The sequence below is a fragment of the Triturus cristatus genome, chromosome 4_2 (genome assembly GCF_964204655.1).
Source record: "Triturus cristatus chromosome 4_2, aTriCri1.1, whole genome shotgun sequence".
Taxonomy (NCBI): Eukaryota; Metazoa; Chordata; class Amphibia; order Caudata; family Salamandridae; genus Triturus; species Triturus cristatus.
The window spans coordinates 290,237,542-290,259,594 of record NC_140586.1 but is presented as its reverse complement, the minus strand read 5'-3'; the positions used below and the strand labels follow the sequence as shown (position 1 = coordinate 290,259,594).

Here is a 22,053-nt window from a genome sequence, read left to right as displayed (position 1 = left end):
GATGCTACGGACAGAATTCCAGTTGCAGGACAGGGAGTACTTTCGGTATATGCAGATCCATCATGCGCTATGCTCCGTATTCCCGGACGTTGCCTCCATCCCGGAGTATTCCCCTCTGGAGGATAGAGTGCTAGATGGACATGTACCGGACAGCACGATTTCATTGATCTATAAAAAACTTATCAATGACCGCTCGGGACTGCTGACTAACCTTCGTGAGGCATGGGTGGCCGATGGATTGGAGCTGGATGACGAGGACTGGGTATCGGCGGTGGCCTCCCCGAAAGAGGTGGCCATACCGGCCCGCCTTCGCTTCGTCCAGCTCAAGGTACTCCATAGGGTCTATGTCACGGGGCCAAGGCTACTGCGTATGGGATATGCTGTAGACGGGCTGTGTAAGCGTGGGTGTGGTTCTTTGGGGACCTTTTTCCATATTTTGTGGGAATGCCCGGAGGTGGAGCGATTCTGGCGTGGTGTGCATGAGGTCCTGCGGGTGGTTACGCGTGTGTCGCTGCTGCCCGAAGCGAGGAGATGCCTGTTGAATGTGTGGGAGCCAACCGACTACTCGGTACCACAGACGCGGTGGGTGACTCTGGGATATATGGTGGCCAAACGCGACATAGCTCAACTGTGGGGTTCCCAGAGGTCCCCGACTGTCTCGGCATGGAAGGATAACATGGATTGGTGCATGTTTCGGGAAAAAGTGGTGTATGTTGCGAGAGGTAAGCCTGGGACATGGGTGAACGTATGGGGCCCCTGGAACGCCTACCGCGGGGGAATCTGTACCCCGCCGTTATTGCCCGATCCGTCACCGGCCCCATCCCCTTAGCCAGTCCATCTCCCCGGTCCCGGGCACTGAGTCCACCTAATCCCAGTCTTGCCCTTTTTCCCTCCCTTGCTACTCCTATTGATTGGTAGGGTCCCCCCCGCTAGGGGAGCACATGCTGCTGTTTCCGATTGTGGGTTGCCTTGTGGATTTGTTCTTTTGTTGTTATTTATATTAAAATGAAACCGTTATGTGTGCTCGGATGGTGTGGCTACCACCGCTTCTAACTCCTGTGCATTTCCCTTCGCCGCGGCATGGGCGCTATTGTTTGTATCCAATGCTCCTCTTGCTTGCTAGCGGCCGGCCTGAAGGTTGTAGGCCCATCTCTGTATATTTTTTTAATTTTGTAATAAACGGTTTCAAAAAAAAAAAAAATAATAATAAAAAAAAAGATTGGCAAATTGTGCATTTTAAAGCAAATAAATGCAGCGATAAAGCAAGGCTGATTAAGCAGTGGGAATGTATAGTCTTGAAATATTAAACACATTAAAAACTGCCCCATATCTTCTTGCATTCATTTGTTCAACGGTTACTGTAATATGTAAATTGTTCTGCATGACAACTTTAGCCCTTTAAAATGTATGCTTGCCCAGTGTCTTGCACTGCATGCAGCATTAACCTTGGAAAAATATGCTCTAACCAGACTTCGGGAAGCACCCACAGCTGCTGGCTGTAACCAGTCATATAGAAATATGTGCAGACAGGTCTTTAAGTGAGATGAAAAAAGTTGGTGTTCCCTATAAAGGAACATGCCAAATACATTTCTGTGATTCCCATAGTGTGCCATCAGACTGGTATCTTGGTTTCTCTCTGAGATGTAATTTTATCCAGATAAATGGCACAAGAACTGACATACGCCTAAAGCCTGTCAGTATGATTGGCTTTGTCACTGGGTGTTAGCTGTTTAAGATAAATGAGTAACAATAATGATTTCTTATAAATAATTAACATTGAAAATGTTTAAATTCTGAAATAGTGAGTCTGTGAATTAAATAGCATTGAGGCCTGTGGAAGGAGTTTTGGCCTTCAATTATGTGTGCTTTATGTTAGATATGTTTCCTCTATTTGTCTGCTTATCTTGTCCATCTGCACATCTTCAACCCCCTCTCTTTCCTCTTCAGCATCCTCTTTTCACTCTTCCCTGAATGCCCTTCCTCACATCTGTCACTTCACCACCCCAACATGCACTGCACTCCCTCAAATATAAGCACTTTAATTTCTCTTACTTTTGCCTTGCAAATATTTTGACATCAGTGTACCCCCTTCACACACATTTCCACAGAATTTCAGTTGCAAATGGAATACACAAATATTGTCCGGTGTGCTCTGCAGTCAGAGAGGCCAACCCACTGACAGGCACTTTGTTTGGCTTTAGCCTTAGCGCCTGCGTGCTAAATCAAAGCCCCTCATAAACACCTGGCATGGCTCAAGCCTCAAAGTATGCACAGAAGAAAATACAGATAAACAACAACATTCTAAAATAGCTAACTCGTGGGGAATGCAAGATCAAATAAACATGTAAATAAGAGAGGAACTAAATCGCTGAAATGCATTCCCTCGATGTTTTTAACATTCATTGTTTGCAAGTCAATCAATTTTTTGGGCATCAGTGTTAACTTAGGGGCATGTACATTGGGCCAGTTTTAATGCCATACATCAGAGGACTGGTCACTGTAAGCACATGTTACACAGTAAGCACATATCTCTCGCTTGTGTCATCACTCACAGAGACCTAAACTACCCCAGGCCTCTGCCATCATTCACAGACCAAAAGCGCATTGCTGCTGGTAAAAACGACTTGTTTGCATACATCATCAAGGCAACTCACCAGCATAAATAAGCCCCCCACTCAAATGACGCCATGAATACCAATGGGCTACGGGCTAGTTTGATGTTGAAAACCCGTGAGAATAACTCAATCCCATCCGGCCAGACCACACAAAATGGAATACATGTAACCCTGGGCGGACAACTACGCTACGCTCGTAAAGTTTGCGTAGTTTGTGCTACTTCGCGCTACGCAAATTGCATGTAGCACAGTGCAAAATCGCGTAGCGTAGTTGGCATTTTTTGCTCGCTCGCGGTCCTCAACGTCAAGTTGGCGATCGTGAGCGAGTAAAATGACATCCCGGCAAGACTTTCTCCTCGTTCGCGATCAGCAACATCAAGTTGCCGATCGCGAGCGTGGAAATTAAACCTCCCAGCGAGATTCTCAACGCGGGGAGGTCAGGTTTCTCATTGCGAGTGGAGGCGTATGCTCGCGACCGCTCGCGATGAGAAACTACCAGTCCGCGTTGAGAAAGCTGTCACTCGAGTAAAAATCACACCACACTATAACACGAAATTCCAATTTGTGATATGTTTACAGCCTTCCGCTTCTCCCCTATTATGGACCCTGGTCTTTTATCTCTACTGGCCTCTTTGTTAGTCAACAAGTCACAATCACTGTCTAATCTCGGTTTCTTCACGGTGGACATTCCCAATATTTAATCTTATGTTACATTATGGCATTTTTATAATGTATGCTAAAAACCAAATGCAAGTAGCACCCTGGGTGCAATATTGTGACTGGTGCAGTCATTCCGAATGCTGGCACAAACTACTTATGTGTGCATGAGTTTTTAGGCCCAGATTTACAAACAATATGCGTTGGGAGTGCGCCACTTCTTGGTGCAGCCACAACGTAAAATTCATTGTGGGATTTACAAAGCCACGCAAAGCCCGATTTGCATGACTTTCTAAAAAAAAAAGGAATGCAGATCATAGTGCTGCCTTGCGTTATTTTACATCGGGGTGGCGTTACATGGGTGGAGCATAGGTGTTCAGTGCAGCCACCCATGTAGTTTGACGCAAACTCAGATTTACTAGTTTGTAAACTAAAGTTTGCACCAAAATGGTGTGCCTGCCAGAGGCTGGTGTAACGAGGAGAAATATTGTTATTTCTCCTTGTTACTTCCTCTCTCCATGTGTGATGCATTCTGCAGCACACATAGAAAGAGAAATAAGCCTCTAAGAATCGTTTCTGTGCAGGAAGGTATCTCTCCTGCTCAAAGACTATTCTGTCCACCACACCCTTGGGCTGTGACTCCAGGGTGCCTGCGTTGGTGCTAGGCTGCCACAAGTGCGCCAGCGCAAGGAGAGAGCAGAAGTGCGCCATGTCTTAGTTAAGTATGGTGCATTTTTGCTCTGTCCCTTTCATGTAATTCAGAGCAGAAAATGTAGTAAATGTGCTTCAGTTTGTTCAGGGACATGAAGCAGATAGAGACTGCTGGCCTGTCTGTCCACCTATGTGTGGTGAGGTAAGGGTGATGTGTGCTATACGTTGTATTGCCCATGTGCTGTTGGGTGTCACTGCTACTAAATGCTCTTCCCCGTGTTATGTGCAGTCTACCATGTACTAATACTACTGTCTTACAATGAACAGGTTATTTATATGTTTACAAATCTCAAAGTCAGCCCAGAGCCCTGACAAAACCAAGATAGGCCTACAGTAGCAGTAGCAATACTGATAGGATAAATGTTACCCTTTTTACTGCGTGCATGCGCCTTCGGCCTGTTTGTTTTGCTTCACCCTCAACCAATCAATTTATAAAGTGTGGCTAATCACCCGATAGGGGGGCAGATTTATGAGGCCCTTGCGCCTCATTTACGCCGCCGTTGCGTCACTTTTGTGACGCAGCGGCGGCGCAAATCCTGCGCCATGCTGCGGGGTATTTACAACGTGACGCATCTGGGAGATGCGTCACGTTGTAAAGCCCTGCGCCAGCAGTAGGCGTACCTGTGCAGGGGGGGGGGGGCGTTCCGTCGCAGGAACGCCTCCTAAAAGTGGCTGAGTGAAATCTACAAGATTTCACTCAGTCACTTTTGAGCCCATGCTGCGTCAAAACCCTGCGCCTGCTTGAAGCAGGCGTAAGGATTGACGCAGCATTGTGAAAATAGGTCCCCCCAAATCATTGCTGGAGCTGCGTCGCGCTTGCGACGCAACTCCAGCAATGCGCCACTTTTACGGCACAGATGCGTCACGCATCTGTGCCGTTTTTGCCCCATGGTACAATGCGGCGCTTCAATGGTGGCGGAGCTGTGACGCACAATGACTGGCGCATCCCTGCTGATATGCAGGGATGCGCCAGTTATTATAAATCTGCCCCTGGGTATTCAGGTGCTTGCAGGTCCCGGAGGCTTTTTCGAACAGCCAGGTCTTGAGGGCCATTCGGAATTCCGGAAGTGAGGTGATGGTCCAGAGGTAAGTGTGGAGGCTGTTCCAGGTCTTTGCTGTGATGTGGGAGAAGGAGTGTCTTCCACTTCTGCTTCAGTAGATGCATGGAGTATGGGCAAGTGAAAGGGAGGCGGAGCGTAGTCTTCTTGATGGTTGGTGAAAGTTCAGGCGATGGTTAATGTAGGCGGGTCTTTAGTTTTGTAAAGCCTTGTGTGCGGGGGTCAGCAGCTTGAATTGGCATCTCTTCTGTACGGGGAGCCAGTTGACTTGCCTGAGGTGGGGTGTGATGTGGGTTCGTTGGGAAAGCAGAGGGTAAGGATGTCTGCGATGTTCTGTATGGTCTGAAGTCTCTGTAGGAGGTGTGCAGTGATTCCTACTTAGAGGGCGTTGCCGTAGTTCAGTCGCTTAGTGATAAGGGTTTGTGTCACCATACAGCAGAAGTAAAAAGAAATCCACAGTTTCAAAGAAAAAAGGCTTTCTGTGCAAGAGCCATGTGAGATACTATTGGTGATGTGCCATTACAGTTATTTGATGCTCTCATATGATACATGGTGCCCAAATAATATCCAAAGTCACATAGTGGATCTCAGGTCATGTTGAGCTCATGGGTTTCAGAATGTGCATAGGACAGCTTGTGTGGAAGCTGGCATGACCCTGGAATTTAGTCCTTCACCCCATTACATCACGATTGCTTTTGTCGGCTTGTGGAACCTGCCAGAAAACTATTGAAATGCTGGAGGGTTCCTTACCCATGCCTATTTCCTATTTCATTCTCCAGTGGCAAACATATGGCCCTTTCTTCGTGTCTCTTGGCCTTCTCTGTTAGTAGAGAAAACCAATTCCGGGTGACCTCAAGTATCCTGGTTCAAGTGGAATCGTTTAGGATTGTGGGTATGTGACCTGTGGTCGTCACCAGCTGCAACCCTAGTCTGTAGCGTTGAGTAGCTTGAGCCAAGAGTTCACGGTCCAGCTGCCCCCCCAGTAAAAATATGCTTAGCAATGCAAAAGGAAACAACACCTTTCTTCTTTCATCAAATTCTCTTGGAGGCTGAGGTTGACACATGACTTCCTATCTAGTGCCTTCCACTACCAGGTTTATATATGTAGGCTTGTATTTAGGCACAGGTTTACTAAGATTTTGTGTTGGGGTTGCGTCACTTTTGCAATGCAGCCCGATGCAAAATGTAGTATGGTATTTACTAAGCCACGCAAAATTAATTTCTGTGGCTTTGCTTAGTTTAGTAAATACAAAGTATCAAATGCAGGACAAAGCCCTGCCTTGTACTTTGAGTTGAGTAGGCATTACATAGGTGGAGCATGAGCGTTCTCATGCACTCACCCATGTATTTTGGTTGAAACCCAGTTTTATTAAGACTTGTAAACCTGGGTTTGTGGCAAACTGGTGCCCCTACCCAAAAGAGGCACAACGAGATGAGATATCTTCATTGCTCTTCGTTATTTCCTCTCTCTAAGCATGATGCATTCCACAGCACATATAGAAAGACGAAATTGCCTCTTAGGATTGTTTTTGTGCAGGAAGGAGTCCCTTCCTACACAAAAACAATGCTGCCTGTAATGCAGACACAATTGCAGCATGGCACGTGGGTGCCTGTATCGTCACTAGGCAGAGCACAGTGCACTAGCAGAGAGAGCAGAAGCGCACCATATCGCTGGAAGTGGTACTAAACCTGAGAAGACTCTGCGTCTACTGAAGAAGGACAACAATCCTGAAACACATGTCTAGAGATACGCGGCACTGGCTGCACCAACAACGGTGAATGCTAAAGACTTTCAACTGAAGTGAATGTTATCATGCACTACATTTACCACATTGCATCGGGGCTAATTGTGTGCTAGCATGCCAGGCAGAGTGTTCCTTCTTCCTTTTGTGATTTGCACCATATCGTAGTAGATATGGCACATTTTTGCTCTCTCCTTTCATGCAATGCAGGTTACCTTGCTGCGCTGCGTGAAATATTAGTAAATCTGCCCCCGTAGTGTTTGCCAGACATGGATATCTACCAAATATTTGCAGACGCCTTATCTGCTTTAGAGTGTGTACATGGGTATGTCCCGCATTCTGCCAAACTCTAATCAACCCTCACAGTGTGTCCTCAGATCCAATACCTGAGGCTTTATAGGTTGCGGATGAGGTGGGGCTAAAGGAGAGAAACTTAGAAAGAAGACTCACAAAAACTTGGCAACAATAGCTGTGCAGGAAAGGGATTGACGGTCTTCTTGGAGATCGAGTAATCAAAGGCATAGCTGCTTTGGTGCGACAAGTGTAGTGGCACCGAGGCCAAGGGATACAAAGAACCTCTGCTTATGTTGGGGCCCTTAGAACCTTTGCTACATCATCCATTAAAAGGAATCTAGTCTCGAGATCCAGTATTTGAAAGTGGAGTACCTCCCCTTGCAAAAGTCAGCATCTTCTGATTCTGATGGGAGGTTGGGCGTGGTTGCAAAAGTGAGCACTCCACTGGCTATAACTAAGCTTCATAGTGAAAATCATGGGGTCCCTATGTAAAATATGTTGAAAGACCCTTGGAGGATACCCCCTCCTTTCAGTAGTATGTTAGATTATCATGAACAGAAATATTGTGCTACAAAAATATTGTGCTTCAAAATATTTGTACCCAAAATATTGTCAATTGTAAGTATATACAAGTATTGAATATGCTACTTACCAGTATGCATCTGTTCTTGGCATGTAGGGCTGCTGACATTCATATCTGTGCATAGATCGCCGCCTAGTGTTGGGTCCGGATGTTTGCACGTTGTTGTCCTGGAAGAGTCTTCGAAGTATCCTGGGATAGGTGACTCCTCCCCTGGACTACAGTGCGCATGGGCATCCTCTCCATCCTCAGATTGTTTTTCGCCATTGTGGCAGTGATGGAGTAGATACAGAAAGTGATGACCATGCTTACAGTAATTCTGAGAGCTGCAGCTGCTACAGGCGCCGGGGAGGAGGGAGGGCGATATGAATGTCAGCAGCCCTACATGCCAAGAACAGATGCATACTGGTAAGTAGCATATTCAGTTCGAGGCATGTGGGCTGCTGAATTCATATCTGTGCATAGAATGCATAGCAGTACCTCCTATTAGCGGCGGCTACCAGTGCCAGCTGCAGCGGTCTGAAAAAGAGTTTTGAGAACAGCCTGTCATACAGCTGCCTGCTGTTTTGATTGCACATCAACACAATAGTGTTTGGTAAATGTGTGTGTAGTGGACCAGGTGGCTGCTCTACATATATCATGCAAAGGAATGTTTCCCAGGAAAGCCATGGAGGCCCCTAACTTACGTGTTGAGTGGGCTCGTGGGGGGATCGTTAATGTGCGTTTAGCCTTTTGGTAGCAAATTTGAATACATTTAACGATCCATCTGGCTATACCTGCTTTGGAGATAGCGTTACCTTTGTGGTGTGGGGCAAAGGCAACGAAAAGTTGTTTAGTCTTCCTAAAGACCTTAGTCCTGTCGATATAGTACATGAGGGCTCTCTTTACATCTAGTGTATGGAGTGCTCTTTCTGCGACAGTTTGTGGGTTTTGAAAGAAAACAGGCAGTTCAATAGTTTGATTCATGTGGAACTGCGATATCACCTTGGGCATGAATTTGGGGTTGGTACGTAGTACGACCCTGTTGGCGAGAACCTGTATAAATGGCTCTTGAACGGTTAGTGCCTGGAGTTCACTAACTCTCCTCAAAGAAGTGATTGCTACTAGGAAAGCTACTTTCCAGGTGAGGAATTGAATCTCGCATGAGTGTAGAGGTTCGAAGGGTGGACCCATCAGGCGTGTGAGGACCAAGTTGAGGTTCCACATTGGCGCTGGTGGGTGGCTTGGAGGAATTACTCGTTTGAGTCCTTCCAAGAATGCTTTGATGGCTGGCACTCTGAATAAAGAGAGGTGCTGCCTGTTCTGGAGATAGGCTGATATTGCGGTCAAATGGACACGTATTGAGGTGTATGCCAGATTGCAACGGTATAGGTGTAAGAGGTAACAAATTATGTTTTGGATGGATGCGTCTAGCGGGTTAATGTCATTATTATTGCAATAAATGACGAATCTTTTCCATTTGGCTGCATAGCAAGCCCTGGTAGTGGGTCTCCTGGCCTCCTTAATGATGTCCATACAGTCAGGTGGCAGGTTTAGGTAGCCAAACTCTAGGACTTCAGGAGCCAGATTGCCAGGTTCAGCTGTTGCGGATCTGGGTGCTGAATTTCTCCATGGTTCTGCGTCAAATGCGCGGGTTTGATCCGCAGTCTTTGATGCGGCACCACGGAAAGTTCGAGAAAGGTGGTGTACCATGGCTGGCGTGCCCACGTTGGAGCAACCAGGACGAGTGTCAGTGAGTGTTGTCTGAGTTTGCGTGCCACCAGCGGTATCAGTGGTGCTGGGGGAAAAGCGTACGCAAATCTGCCGGACCAGTTCATCCATATCGCATTGCCCTGCGACTGCGGATGTGGGAACCTGGTGGCAAAGCTTTGGCATTTTGCGTTTTCGCTTGTGGCGAATAGGTCTATGTCTGGGTGACCCCACTGCTGGAAGTACGGCTGGAGTACTGATGGGTGTAACTCCCACTCGTGCATTTGGTGGCTGTGTCTGCTGAGCAGATCCGCCATCTGGTTGTCCTTGCCGGGGAGGTGTCCCGCCATGAGGAACATGTTCCTCTGAATGGCCCACTTCCACATGCTCTGAGCCAGATAAGACAACTGTGGAGAGTGTGTTCCTCCCTGCTTCTGTATGTAGTACATGGCGGTCATGTTGTCCGTCCGGATCAACACGACTTTGTTGCACAAGTGTACTTTGAATGCTTTCATAGCCAGGAAGATTGCCATCAGTTCTAGAAGGTTGATGTGCATCTTCTTTTGTTGTGTTGTCCATAGTCCCTGCACTGTGTAATTGAGTACATGAGCTCCCCATCCCTGGAGAGACGCGTCCGCTGTCAGTATTATCTGTGGAACAGGCTCTTGGAACGGTCGGCCCTTGCAAAGGTTTTGTGGATTCCACCAATGCAGAGAGTTGTATGCCCGACCGCTCACCAACACTAGGTCTTTTAGTTACCCTTGAGCCTGATTCCATTGACGTGCTAAGCACTCCTGAAGCGGGCGCATATGTAGTCTCGCGTGTGGGACTATGAAAATGCAGGAGGCCATCATGCCTATCAACTCCATGAACACTCGCGCGGGAAGGGAGTGTTGGGGTTTGAACTTGGAAATCAGCATTTGCATGCTGGTGATTCTCACTAAATTTGGCTGAGCTGTGGCCGCCAGAGTGTCTATGGTCGCATCTAGGTACTGTTGTACGTGTGCGGGTTGGAGATGGGATTTTGGGTAATTTAGTGAGAACCCCAGACTGTGAAGAAGGTGAATGGTGCGGGACATGTGGCTGGCACATTGCTGGGCTGACTTTGCTTGAACAAGCCAGTCGTCGAGCTCGGGGTAGACATGAATGTGTTGTCTCCGTAGATGTGCGGCCACAGTAGCCAAGCACTTTGTGAAAACTCTGGGCGCTGTTGTCACGCCCAAGGGAAGAACCTTGAATTGGTAGTGCTGCCGTTGAATAGTGAACCTGAGATATTTTCTGTGTGATGGGTGAATGGGTATGTGGAAATACGCATCTTTGAGGTCTAGCGTGGCTAGGAAGTCTCCCTGTTTGAGCAGTGGTAGGACTTGTTGCAGGGTGAGCATGTGGAAATGCTCCGAGAGAATGTAGCGGTTGAGGGGTCTCAGGTCTAGTATAGGTCTGAGTGACCCGTCCTTTTTCGGTATTAAAAAATACAGGGAGTACACCCCCGTACCTTGCTCGTGGACGGGTACGACCTCTATTGCGCCTTTTTGTAGCATACTTAGCACTTCCTGCTGTAATAGCGTGAAGTGCTCTGAGGACATAGGACGGTGTTTTGGCGGTATTGTGGGCGGAGTGGAGGTTAATTCTAGGCAGTAACCGTGTTTGATAATATCTTTGACCCACCTGTCCGTGGTGATGGAGTTCCACGTGGACAGGAACCTTTGTAGCCTTCCCCCGACAGGTGTTATGTGGTCGGGAGGAAGGGAGAGGGCGTCACTGTTTGTTTTTGGGGGAGGACCTGGTGTTGCCATATCCGCGTCCTCTGCCCTTTGTGCTTGAGCCACGATATCCACCCCGGGTGTTTTTATCGTAGGAACTTTGTGTGTTTCCTTTGTTGTAGGTTTGCTGTGACCCCTGTCCTCTACCTGCTCCTCTATTTCCGGGGCGACGAAAGGAGCCGCTCCGAAAGGTCTGCGTTTGGAGGGCCCCCATGGACTTTGCAGTGTCTGTGTTCTTTTTTATTTTTTCTAGGGTGGTGTCAACCTCTGGCCCGAATAAGTAGTCGGGGTTGACCGGCTGGTTGAGGATGTTATTTTGTACCTCAGGTTTGAATCCGGAGATTCGTAACCAGGCGTGTCGTCGTAACATGACGCTAGTGTTTATGGCTCTGGCAGCGGTATCTGCGGCATCCATTGCACACTTAATGGATACGTTCGTGAGGAGTTGTCCCTCCCTGATGAGGATCTCTGCTCCCTCTTTGTATTGGTCAGGGAGATGTTGTAGTAATGTTTCCAATGTGTCATAATGTGCGCGATCGTAGCGAGCTAGGAGCGCCTGAGTATTGGCAATACGCCATATGTTAGCTGCTTGGGCTGCAACCCGTTTGCCGGAGGTCTCTAGCACCTTGGACTCTTTGTCCGGGGGAGGAGCATCCCCTGTTGTCTGCGAGTGCGCCCGTTTGCGAGCGTTCGCGACTACTATGGAATCCAGAGGCAACTGGCCTCTAATGTAGGTAGGGTCCCCAGGCGCCGACCTGTATTTCTTGTCGATCCTGGGGTTTATTACTCTTGCCCTGGTGGGTTCTTTGAAAATGTCCTTTGCTGGTTTGAGGACACCTTTCAACATGGGTAGAGTTTTGATATTCCTTTCTGAGGATGCGAAAGTATCCATGAGAAAATCGTCCTCAATGGTGTCAGAATGGAGTTGCACACCATGATTGGCCGCAGCGCGTTCAATGAGGGCGTTGAATGCGGCAGTGTCCTCTGTGGGAGACGTTTTTGCGCCATATAGCTGCGTGTCCTGCGTATCCAGAGGTGCACCTGGGTCTACAGGGTCATCCCAAGCCTGGTCAGGGTCCTGTTGGCCTTGAGGGTCCATCTCCCCGGGGTAGGGGACGTGGTCACCCATGTAGTCCTCCAAAACGTCGGTTTCGGAGTGTGTTGGAGAGAAGGACAGTGGATGTTGGTAAGAGGTATGGAGAGGTTCATAAAGAACTGGTTCCGAATCCACTGGCAGTTTTTTCTTTAGCGGGATCCGGTAGGAGTCCAAAGCTGGCTCGGAAGTTATTCTCCTCTTGTGGAGCATCATTCTGCCGGTGTCGGCATCGATGATGTGCGATGGTGACGTCTCCACAGGAGAGCGTTCGGCAGGTGTGATCCTGGTGTGGGTGACACGTGTTCTGATTTCGAACAGTTTTGGGGCCGTGGATGGTGGTAGGCCAAAAGTGATGTTGCCCGGTGCCGGAGAAGCTTTTTTCGGCTCGGAGCCTGACGTGTCGTGGAGGGCTGCCTTGTCTTTGATGCGTTGCAAGGACGCTGCAACTTGCCGCACCTGGAGCGCCGACGGTTCTTTGGCGCCGACCGGTTCTGTAGAAGCGGTCGTGGACTTTTTCGGCGCCACTGGGTCATCGAGTCGATGAGAGGTAGTAGCTGTCGACGGCGTCGATGAGTGTGCCTTTGGTGCTGCTTTCGAAGCGGTGTGAGACGCAGCAGCCATTTTGACCTTTGTGGCCGGAGCCGATTGTGTCGGTGCCGGGAGCCGAGGCGGTTTGGCGGGACCGATGGTCTTTTTCTGTGTGTCGGCGCCGACGTCGGCTGCTGCAAGCTTGGCACCGAAGTCCCGTTTGGTGCGGTCGGTGCCGACAGGTTTGGCTGGCGTCGAAGGTGTGGTGGGCTTCGATCCGACCAGTGTTACTTTCAGTTTCGGTTTCTGATGAACCAATACGGCTTTCGGTTTCGGTTTTGATGAAGGGAAACCAGTCGTTTTGGGTAGTAATGGCTGCCGCTGAATGTCCGAGGCCGGGCCAGAGGGCGGGGCCGAAGAACCGCGGGATAGGTCTTGGGTAAGGCCCGAAGGCGATCCCTCGATCGGAGCCAGAGACTGACGCACTGGGATATCCTCAGTCTGTACGGGTAGGCCTTGCTCGTCACCGGAGCTACTCTCTTCGGCCCCTAAGGCCTCATTGTAGTCTCCTACCTCGGTGTCGGCTTCGTCTCTGTGAAAGAGTTGTTCTTCGATGTCTTCCGATCCGGAATCGTGTTCGGAAGCGGGGCTGGAGGGTAGGTTCTCCACTTCTTCGACCTCGGCGCTGAAGATGTTGGTCGGGGCCGGTGCCGCGTGCTGCGCTTCAAGTCTCGCTGCTCGTCGATTCCGGAGAGTCTTTTTGGATCGGAATCGGGCACAGGCCATACATGTGGACTCGTCGTGGTCCGGTGAAAGGCATTTGTTGCACACCGGGTGGACGTCGACATGGGGATATTTCGCATTGCATACAGGACACCGCTTGAATGGTGTCCTCGATTCCATCGTCGATGTCGGGTCGATGGTCGGGTAAGATGCGAAAAAATCGTTTTTGAAGTTAGTAAACTAACAAATAACTATCGATACCGATCGGGAACAGTACCGACGCGAACTAAAGGCCTTTTGGCCTGTAAAAAGTTTTTCCTAACTTGAGTCAAGATAAGCACATCCGAACCCAATGGCGGAAAAAAACAATCTGAGGATGGAGAGGATGCCCATGCGCACTGTAGTCCAGGGGAGGAGTCACCTATCCCAGGATACTTCGAAGACTCTTCCAGGACAACAACGTGCAAACATCCGGACCCAACACTAGGCGGCGATCTATGCACAGATATGAATTCAGCAGCCCACATGCCTCGAACGTATAGATTTACTTGGGCAGATTTATGAGGCCCGTTGCGCCATCGGAACGTCACTTTTTGTGACGTTCCGTGGCGCAGAAGCCTGCGTGATATTTATCAGCAGCACTGAGCCACTTTTTTTGGCTTAATGCTGCCTCATAAATATCAGTCCCTTTAACGCAGTCCGGGACTTCGGGAGGCCACAGTAGGTGCAAAGCGATGGCAGTTTCACAACCAATTTGGTTGTAAGAAGCGCCCCCCTCCCGCTTCCTGCACAGCGCCTTCACTCAGCCATAGTGTTTGCGCCAAGTGTCCGCTAATGTGTTGACACAGCGTTCCACACACCTTAGCGAGTGTGTAGGTAACCCCATTTTTAATTTTTTTCACCACGTGGCACTACACCTTTTGCCACTCACTTCTCACTGGTCCTGATGAAAGCTCCTCATTACTTTTACTAGAGAGCTGAAACATGTAGACCCAACACCTAGTCAACTAATAGATAATTATTCCTATATTTAGTTGCACCACATATCCTTTTAACCAATACCCTGAGCCGCCAATAATAAATTTTCCTATGGTAAGGATTCTCAGTGGTATTTTTTATATTTTCACCACATCACATTTTTGCACTACACCAGCTCCGCTGTAGCCAGGCGTCGCAGCACAACCGGGAGGCACTCGGCCACCCGGTTGGGGCCCCGATGATGAAGCATGACACCAACCAGGTTGGTGTGTGAGGGGCCTTTTAACCCACTTGGTGGGTTCCCAAACATTCGCTTCATTTGACCGTACCATACCATACTGGGCGTGTCCTTTTTTGACAAAACTCACCACCTACATTACACAAGGGCGTAATAATTTCCTTCATTTTTTGGGCACGAGGAAATGAAGGGGCATATCTACAAGGCGGTGATAAAAAATTATCGCCGTTTTTGCAGCCGTTTTCGGCCGAAAAGCGGCGATAATTTTATCGTTATATCAGCAAGGTCACGTTATCGGGTGAATCCTTGCCTTAGCGCCTGTTTACTAAACGCCCAGCTTTGCATCTCTAATGAGATGCAAAGTGGGCGTTCCTTCCCAAAATAACTGGAGAAATGTCGCTAACCGACATTTCTCCAATTATCAAGCTGCACGCAAACAAGCAGAGCGATAAGAAAAATTTCCTTATGCCTGCTTTAGTTCTGACATAGCCATGTAATCCAAAGGGAGGTGGTATTACATGGCTAAGACCACCCTGCCCTATCAGCAAGGTATCGCTGGTCACAGTGCGATTATCGCTGGATTTTCAGCGATAATCACAATGTTTTCCAGCTAACGCTTGCATTTCTATCGCTTTGGAGATAAGCGTTGCTGATAGCACGCTATCTCCGCGATAGAAAGCAGCGATAGCCGGCGATAATTATCCTAGCGCTAAGTGAGCTTAGCGATAATTATCGCCGGCCCTTGCTGATATGCCCCGAAGTGATTAGCCAAGAATCACGGGATGTTGAACCTACGGAACATCCATGCTTCTTCCATGGAGAGCCTTCCCAGGGCGTAACGCAAGGAAGCATGATGCAAGGGCAAAGCAATGCCTTGATAAATCTGGCCATTGGTTCCCTTGCTCCAAAGTCGACAGCTCTGGCATTTGCGCCACATCCTCTCCCCTTTTAATTCTCCCACTTAATTCTTGAAATGGTGGATGGTATAACGCATGAGGGTGAAGAAGCAGGTAAACACTGTCCAGGTAATGACACTAGTGACCAGTTTCATTAAGGCATTGGGTGAGGTCATAATGTGAGTAGACTGCAATACAACAAAGTATGCAATAGCAAAAGCCATATAGCGGGAGAAGATAGGTCTACACTGATTCAACAGTGATCTCTACTATCCAACCCAAGCATTTCATTGCTTGTGGTCATGTGTGGAGCAACTAATGAGACAACGATTCAACCTTTGTACAAAACAAATAATGTTGATGAATTCAATTGAAAAGCAATAGGACTGACAAGCCTAAAAATTAAATACAAATGCATGAGGCCGCTGAAGTTAGTCAACCGAAGAATTAGAATCAAACCCTCAAAAGCAAGGGGATATATTTTCAGAAGAATTCCTACCATTGTGCACCTTCAAAAGCTTGCAGGAGCACTTTACCACCTACCTTAAATCTCCAAAGCCCTCCAATGTCTTCACTTCTCTCAAAGCAGGTGGGCTCCAACCCCTCGTCCAGGCAGCACTTGATAGACGTCAGTCCGCTTGACCCTCCTCCGATAATCGCTACTCTCTTGCCCATGGCCATTGTGTGTCGGAATACAATCGTTTTACGGGGACTGTGCAGTGCTGTTGAAGATAAAAGAAAATACTTGTATTTGAAACTTTTTGCCATATGTAACAAGGAGCAATTGTTCGGCAGCCATTTTGACAAAAATATATTTGAAAATGTTTCAGGAATCCTGGACGCAATTCCACTTGACCAGTTACAAATGGTTTCTACTGGTTTCTACTGGATATAGTGGCTGGTTATTTGGGATTTTGCAGAATCACTAGATTGTTAAGGAGAAAATGAAAACAGCTTCAAGGTGCCTCGTACAACTATTAGTTACTGTTTAATTAAGTCTATAGGTTAAAGTTTGTTTTAAAAAAATATTTTTTATTGAATTTTCATCCACAAACCAGCATAGTACGTAACTAGTATAGTTACAAACCAGCTACAGGCAGCCTGTCAGGCATAAAACAGAAAAAAAATTGAGAAAAAACAGAGTAATTCGTACAATTAAGGATCGCAGTTGAGCGTACATCCTGTGCTGCACATTTCCTGCTACATTGGAATATGGAGAAACAGTATCTAAAAACTTATCGAACTAATTAAACTGTGAACAACCCCCCACCCTTGGGTCACCTGGGTATACACCACCCGTTAAACATATGCCTCAGAATTGATTTTGGTTCCCGTTCCTATAGCCTACCCTTTGGCCCACCGGCCCGCGGCAATCTATACAGTATCTTGGTCGTCCAGGTCCTGTCGGACAATCTGTGTCCCACCCGTGACCTGTAAGAGAGATCTCACTTTCTCTTCCTCTAACCAGACCTCTGTTATCATACCCTGCAATGCTCTTGCATCATCTTCTAATTTCTCGTCCATCCGTACCCGCCTCATACGAATCAACTCCGCCGTAGCCCACTCCACCAGATCTTTAGTCCAGTTTTTCATTCATCCAGCTAATTGCTATCCATCTCTTGGCCAACACTAACCCTAGCTGCAAGAATCGCCTCGTAAGCTTTATGCCCTTGGGCCTTGGTTTAAGCCCCAAAAGCACCTGGTGGCCGGAGTGCTGAATTGACCACCCTGTGACATGTTTCAAGTGCACCAAAACCGCCTCCCAGAAGGGGGTCTCCCTTGGGCAGTTGCAGGTCATATGTAAGAGCTTAGCGTCACCTGGGGCAATGTGAGGGCCTATCCGGGTAGATTTTATGTAATGTGTGCAGGGTTAGATATAATTGATGCACTATATTATATTGAGTAATCCTGAATCTTACATTCGAGCTGATCAGTTTAACCTCGGTGTGTACCCTTTCCCATTCTGCCTCTGTCAGGGGCTCTTCAAGTAGGTCGTCCCACCGGCCCTGCACCGGTAATGGGTCCACAGCTAGGTCCTCCCTCAACGCCTTACATAGATGTGACACCAATCTGCGGGCTCCAGCCATCGTGACGAGGGTCCTAAGAGTGGCAGCTATGGGTGGCTCCTCGGGGAATGATGGCCATATCTCCCTCGCAGTCGCCGAGATCTTGGCATACTGGAGGTATTGACCAACGACCAAGATCAAACCCCTGCTCGGTCTCTTCTCTGGTGAGGAAATGTCGATCCAAATACAAGTCTCCCATAGTGGCACAGCCTACCACCGGCCGCTTATGTTTTTAAATGGTACCACTGCCCAAAGTGGGGCCTCTGGGGCGTATGGCGCTCTTATCATTACTGTTTTTACTGCGTATTCCCATACAGTGGCCACCTGTCTACTAATGTAAGGGAGGTGTGCCGGGGCTTGCGATCCCATCATAAGGAGGTCCGGGAGAGGGGTCTCTCCATATGTACCCTCCAGCAGACCCTTCTCCCAGTTGACGCTTTCGTCTAGCCAGTGTGTCGCGTCCTGTAGTTGTGTCGCCATATAATACTGTGTAAATCTGGGTATCTCCGCCCACCCTGCTCCCATGTTCTCTGTAAAGTGTGTAACTTCACTTTTTTCTGTTTGATCCCCAGAAGAGGCCAACCAGCAGATGATCCAAGCGTTTAAAATACACCCATGGGATATGATAGAGAGAGTTCTGCAGGGTATATAGGCATCTCAGGAGAACCACCATTTTAATCAGGGCAATCTGTCCCATCAGTGACAGTGGAAGGTCTCGCCAGAACCTAATGGAGTTTTGTATCCCCTCTATGCATCTTCCCACGTTGCAGTGATGGTATGCTTCCTGTGCGTGTACCAGCTGGACCCCAAGGTAGCGGATCGAGTCAGTGACACAGCTCATTCTCACCGTCGGTAGAGCATCTAGGTCCGCGTCTCGTAGGGTTCCCATGGGGAATAGTTTAGACTTCCCCGGGTTAAGACAGAGTCCAGAGATCATTCCGAAACTGGTAAGTTCCCAAAGAAGCTCCGGGACAGCTGTTTCAGGGTGTCTAAGATATACCATTGTGTCGTCGGCATACATAGAAACAACATGCGCTGAAGCGCCTAGTCGGATGCCCCAGCCCTCCATTCGCTGCCTAAGGGCAATCGCCAGCAGCTCCATTACCAAAGCAAAAAGGAGCAGCAACAGGGGGCAGCCCTGTTGTGTACCCCACTGGAGCTCCAGCGCATCCGACACCTGGTTTCGGAGGTGGATCTGGGCTGTAGGGTTACAATACAGTAGCCTTAACCATCGCATATAGTCATCTCCCACTCTCATCCGGGTGAGAACACGCCACATATACTCCCACTCAACGGTGTCGAAAGCCTGCCTAACATCCAGAAGGCACAGCACCCAGTCCAATTGCTCCAGATCCGGCGCATGCCATAGGTGTGCAAGTCTACGTAGGTTGTGGGTGGTATTGCGAGTGGGAATAAACCCAGACTGATCGGGATGCACCAGCCGGGTCATATATGGCAAAATTCTGGATGCTAGCACACCGCTCAGCACCTTCATGTCAATATTTAAGAGGGATATGGGCCTGTATGAGCCCGGGGAGTGGGGATCCCTGTCTGGTTTAAGGATCATGGAGACCAGCGCCTCCATCATAGATTTTGGAAGGGTCCCCCTCTCTAGGGCCTCTGTGTACACTTCAAGAAGACAATCCCCCAAGTCAACGGCAAAGGTCTTATAGAACTCAGCCAGAAGACCGTCGCTCCCAGGGCATTTCCCATTTTTCAGGTGTCGGATCTGCACCAGCAGCTCCTCCTTAGTAGGGGGCGCCACCAGGGCCTCCGCCTCGTCCTCACTAAGTGTGGGGAACTCTATATCTGCAAAAAAGTCTTGAAATGTAAGAGGTTCATCTCAGAGTACCGACGAACAAGTGCGTGTCATGTGTGTCGCGAATGTTTGGATAATCGCCTCCTGCGTATGTTGCAACACTCTGTTACTGTCCCGAAGCTGTATAACCGGAGCATGTTCCATCTCTGTCCTAATTAGTCGAGCTAGTAGTGCTCCGGACCTGTCTCCCTCAGCGTGTAATCTCTGCCTAAACATGGTGTATCTGTACTTCTCTAGGCGGGACTAAGCATCGAGCAGCTCTCCTTGAACCCACACTCTCTATTCTCCGGGGTTTGATGTAGCATATCTCCTAAGGTCTTCAGACGCTTCTCTAAAGAGTGTATGTCCGCAATTAGTTGCCGATGTACTCCGTAGGCCGTCTTCATACAGACCCCTCTTATAACAACCTTCATGGCCTCCCATTCCGTAGACCTCATATCAGTGGACCTCCAATTCTCATCAAAATAATCTTGGAGAGCCTCGTACAAAGGGGAGATTCAACAGGGCCTCAGCCCGAAGCCGCCACATAGGAATAGGTGGTATACCCAGCCCGGATATCAGGGTCAACAGTAAGGGCGCGTGGTCTGACAGATATCGCGGCAAGTAGGCGACAGCCGTTGTCGTGGCTATCAGGCCGGCCGTGAGACAGCAATTATCAATCCTTGAGAAGGTGTTAGCTGCCGGAGTAAAACAAGAGAACTCTCTTTTACCAGGGTTGTGTAGTCTCCATATGTCACGGAGCTGCAAACCCTGGAGTGCGCCCCGAAGGGCGTCCACCATCCGGGGTTTGGTATTGTTTTTGGGAGGCTCCTTATCCAAAGACCCATCAAGTACACAATTAAAGTCACCCATTAGAAGTATCTCAGCCCCCATGAATGGTGTTGCGGCCTTCAGCACCTCCAGGTAAAAAGCAGGGCAGTCTATGTTAGGTGCATACACATTTATAATACAGAGTTCTTTACCTTCCCACCTCCCAAACACTATAACATAACGCCCTTCGGAATCTAATACATGATGGAGATGCTGAAACGGGACCCCCTGTGCCACCCACACCAGCGCCCAAGTCGAAAGCCAGAGTATGATGTGGCATATATCTGCCCTCTCCATCGCTTGCGTAGGCTTTTAATGGTGTCTCCCCATATGTGCGTCTCCTGGAGGCCAGCAACTGCAACTCCATATCGCTTGAGGAAAGCATGCACTCTGCGTCGCTTGACTATATTCATCAGCCCACGGACATTCCAACTAAGGAACTTCAATTTTTGTGTCGTCATGGCAGAGCGATAGTGTGGTCGGGGCGCACTACGCTGTCCACCCCGGACTTCATCCTCTCCTCAACCCCCTCAGTGTAATGTGGCATAGCTCTGTGTGACCCTGTGGATCCCCAAACAACAAATCAAACGTAGAAAAACAAGAACTTGAAGAACCCATTCCCCCCACCCTCCCGGGCAGCCAAGTGAATAAGCAAATACATTTCCATATAAGCCATCATACGTACCACCCTCAGATCTCCCTCCCCCTTTACCCAAAACAGGTAATGTTGTGCAAGAGAGTTGGTTACCCCGGGTGCGAGATTGCTCTCACAGCGAACTGAGTCTGGGGGCACTGCTGCTCCACCGGCAGCCCCTATCCATTATATCTTCATCAGTTGGCCAGACCCTCGACCCGCATACTGTCCCGACCTGAGGGAATATCCCCAGAGTACAACAATCTCGGGACCAAGGTCCTGTATTCTCACTATGCCACGGTCCGATCACTCCCTCCCCAAAAGAGAACGGGTCCTGCTCATATACCTCACCTCAGTTCAGGCTCCCACTAATTTAGCTCAACAAAACATCAAATACGTTACAGTTCAAGGAGATCATTCTCTCCCTCCACCAGAACCACTCGTGCCTGGTATCAGTTCTGGAGTCGCCTCCACAGAGTCCGGAACGATCTCCGTATCTGTGGCCTGCAGATTGCCATCCCGCTGTACAGTGATCCGGCCCAGACTCATTGTTCTCCCTTTGGGCTTCTGCTTCTGAAGCTGTCGTCAACTCCTAACAGGCGATCTCGAGTTGTCTGAGTCCACGGTTCCCCTTGAAGAGACCAGTCGTTTTCCTTCTGGAGCTTTAGTGTCCAACCAGTCTCTCGCCTCCTCCGCCGAGAAAAAGGACAGGACCCGGCCCTTGCTTTGCACACGCAGCTTCGCCGGGAACATGAGACTGTACTTTAAATTCAGATCTCGAAGTCGTCGCTTGACGGAAATGAAGGTCTTCCTCGGCTCGTGAACCCCTTGTGTGTAGTCAGCATAGATCGCGAAGGAGTGACCCTCAAAGAAGAAACGCCATCCACCACGGGAAAGTTGAAGCAGGAGATCTCTGTCTCTATAGTTAACCAATTTAGCTATAATGGCTCGAGGAGGGGCCCCAGGTCTCGGGGGGTCACAAGCGCTCAGTGTGCCCGTTCCTCGCTGAAGAATTTCGACAGCTGCGCAGGCGCCATTTCGTGGGTAATCCAGTGCTCCAGAAAGAGATCCGTGGCATCCCCTTCCGCCCTTTCCGGAAATCCCACAAATCTCAGGTTTCCTCTTTGTGAGCGGCTTTTGGCGTCCTCAGCTCAGT

General features: G+C 48.9%; 1 protein-coding gene across 2 annotated transcripts in view; it reads right to left on the bottom strand.

Moving 5' to 3' along the window:
• Positions 1-22,053, bottom strand: part of LOC146833671 (flavin-containing monooxygenase 5-like) — a 315,018-nt gene that overhangs the window by 265,511 nt on the left and 27,454 nt on the right. For both annotated transcript variants that reach the window (XM_085601556.1, XM_085601555.1), the window contains exon 2: positions 16,112-16,290. In XM_085601556.1, coding sequence (XP_085457682.1) covers positions 16,112-16,249 — 138 coding nt within the window. In that variant the 5' untranslated portion in view covers positions 16,250-16,290. The remainder of the gene's footprint in view (positions 1-16,111; positions 16,291-22,053) is intronic.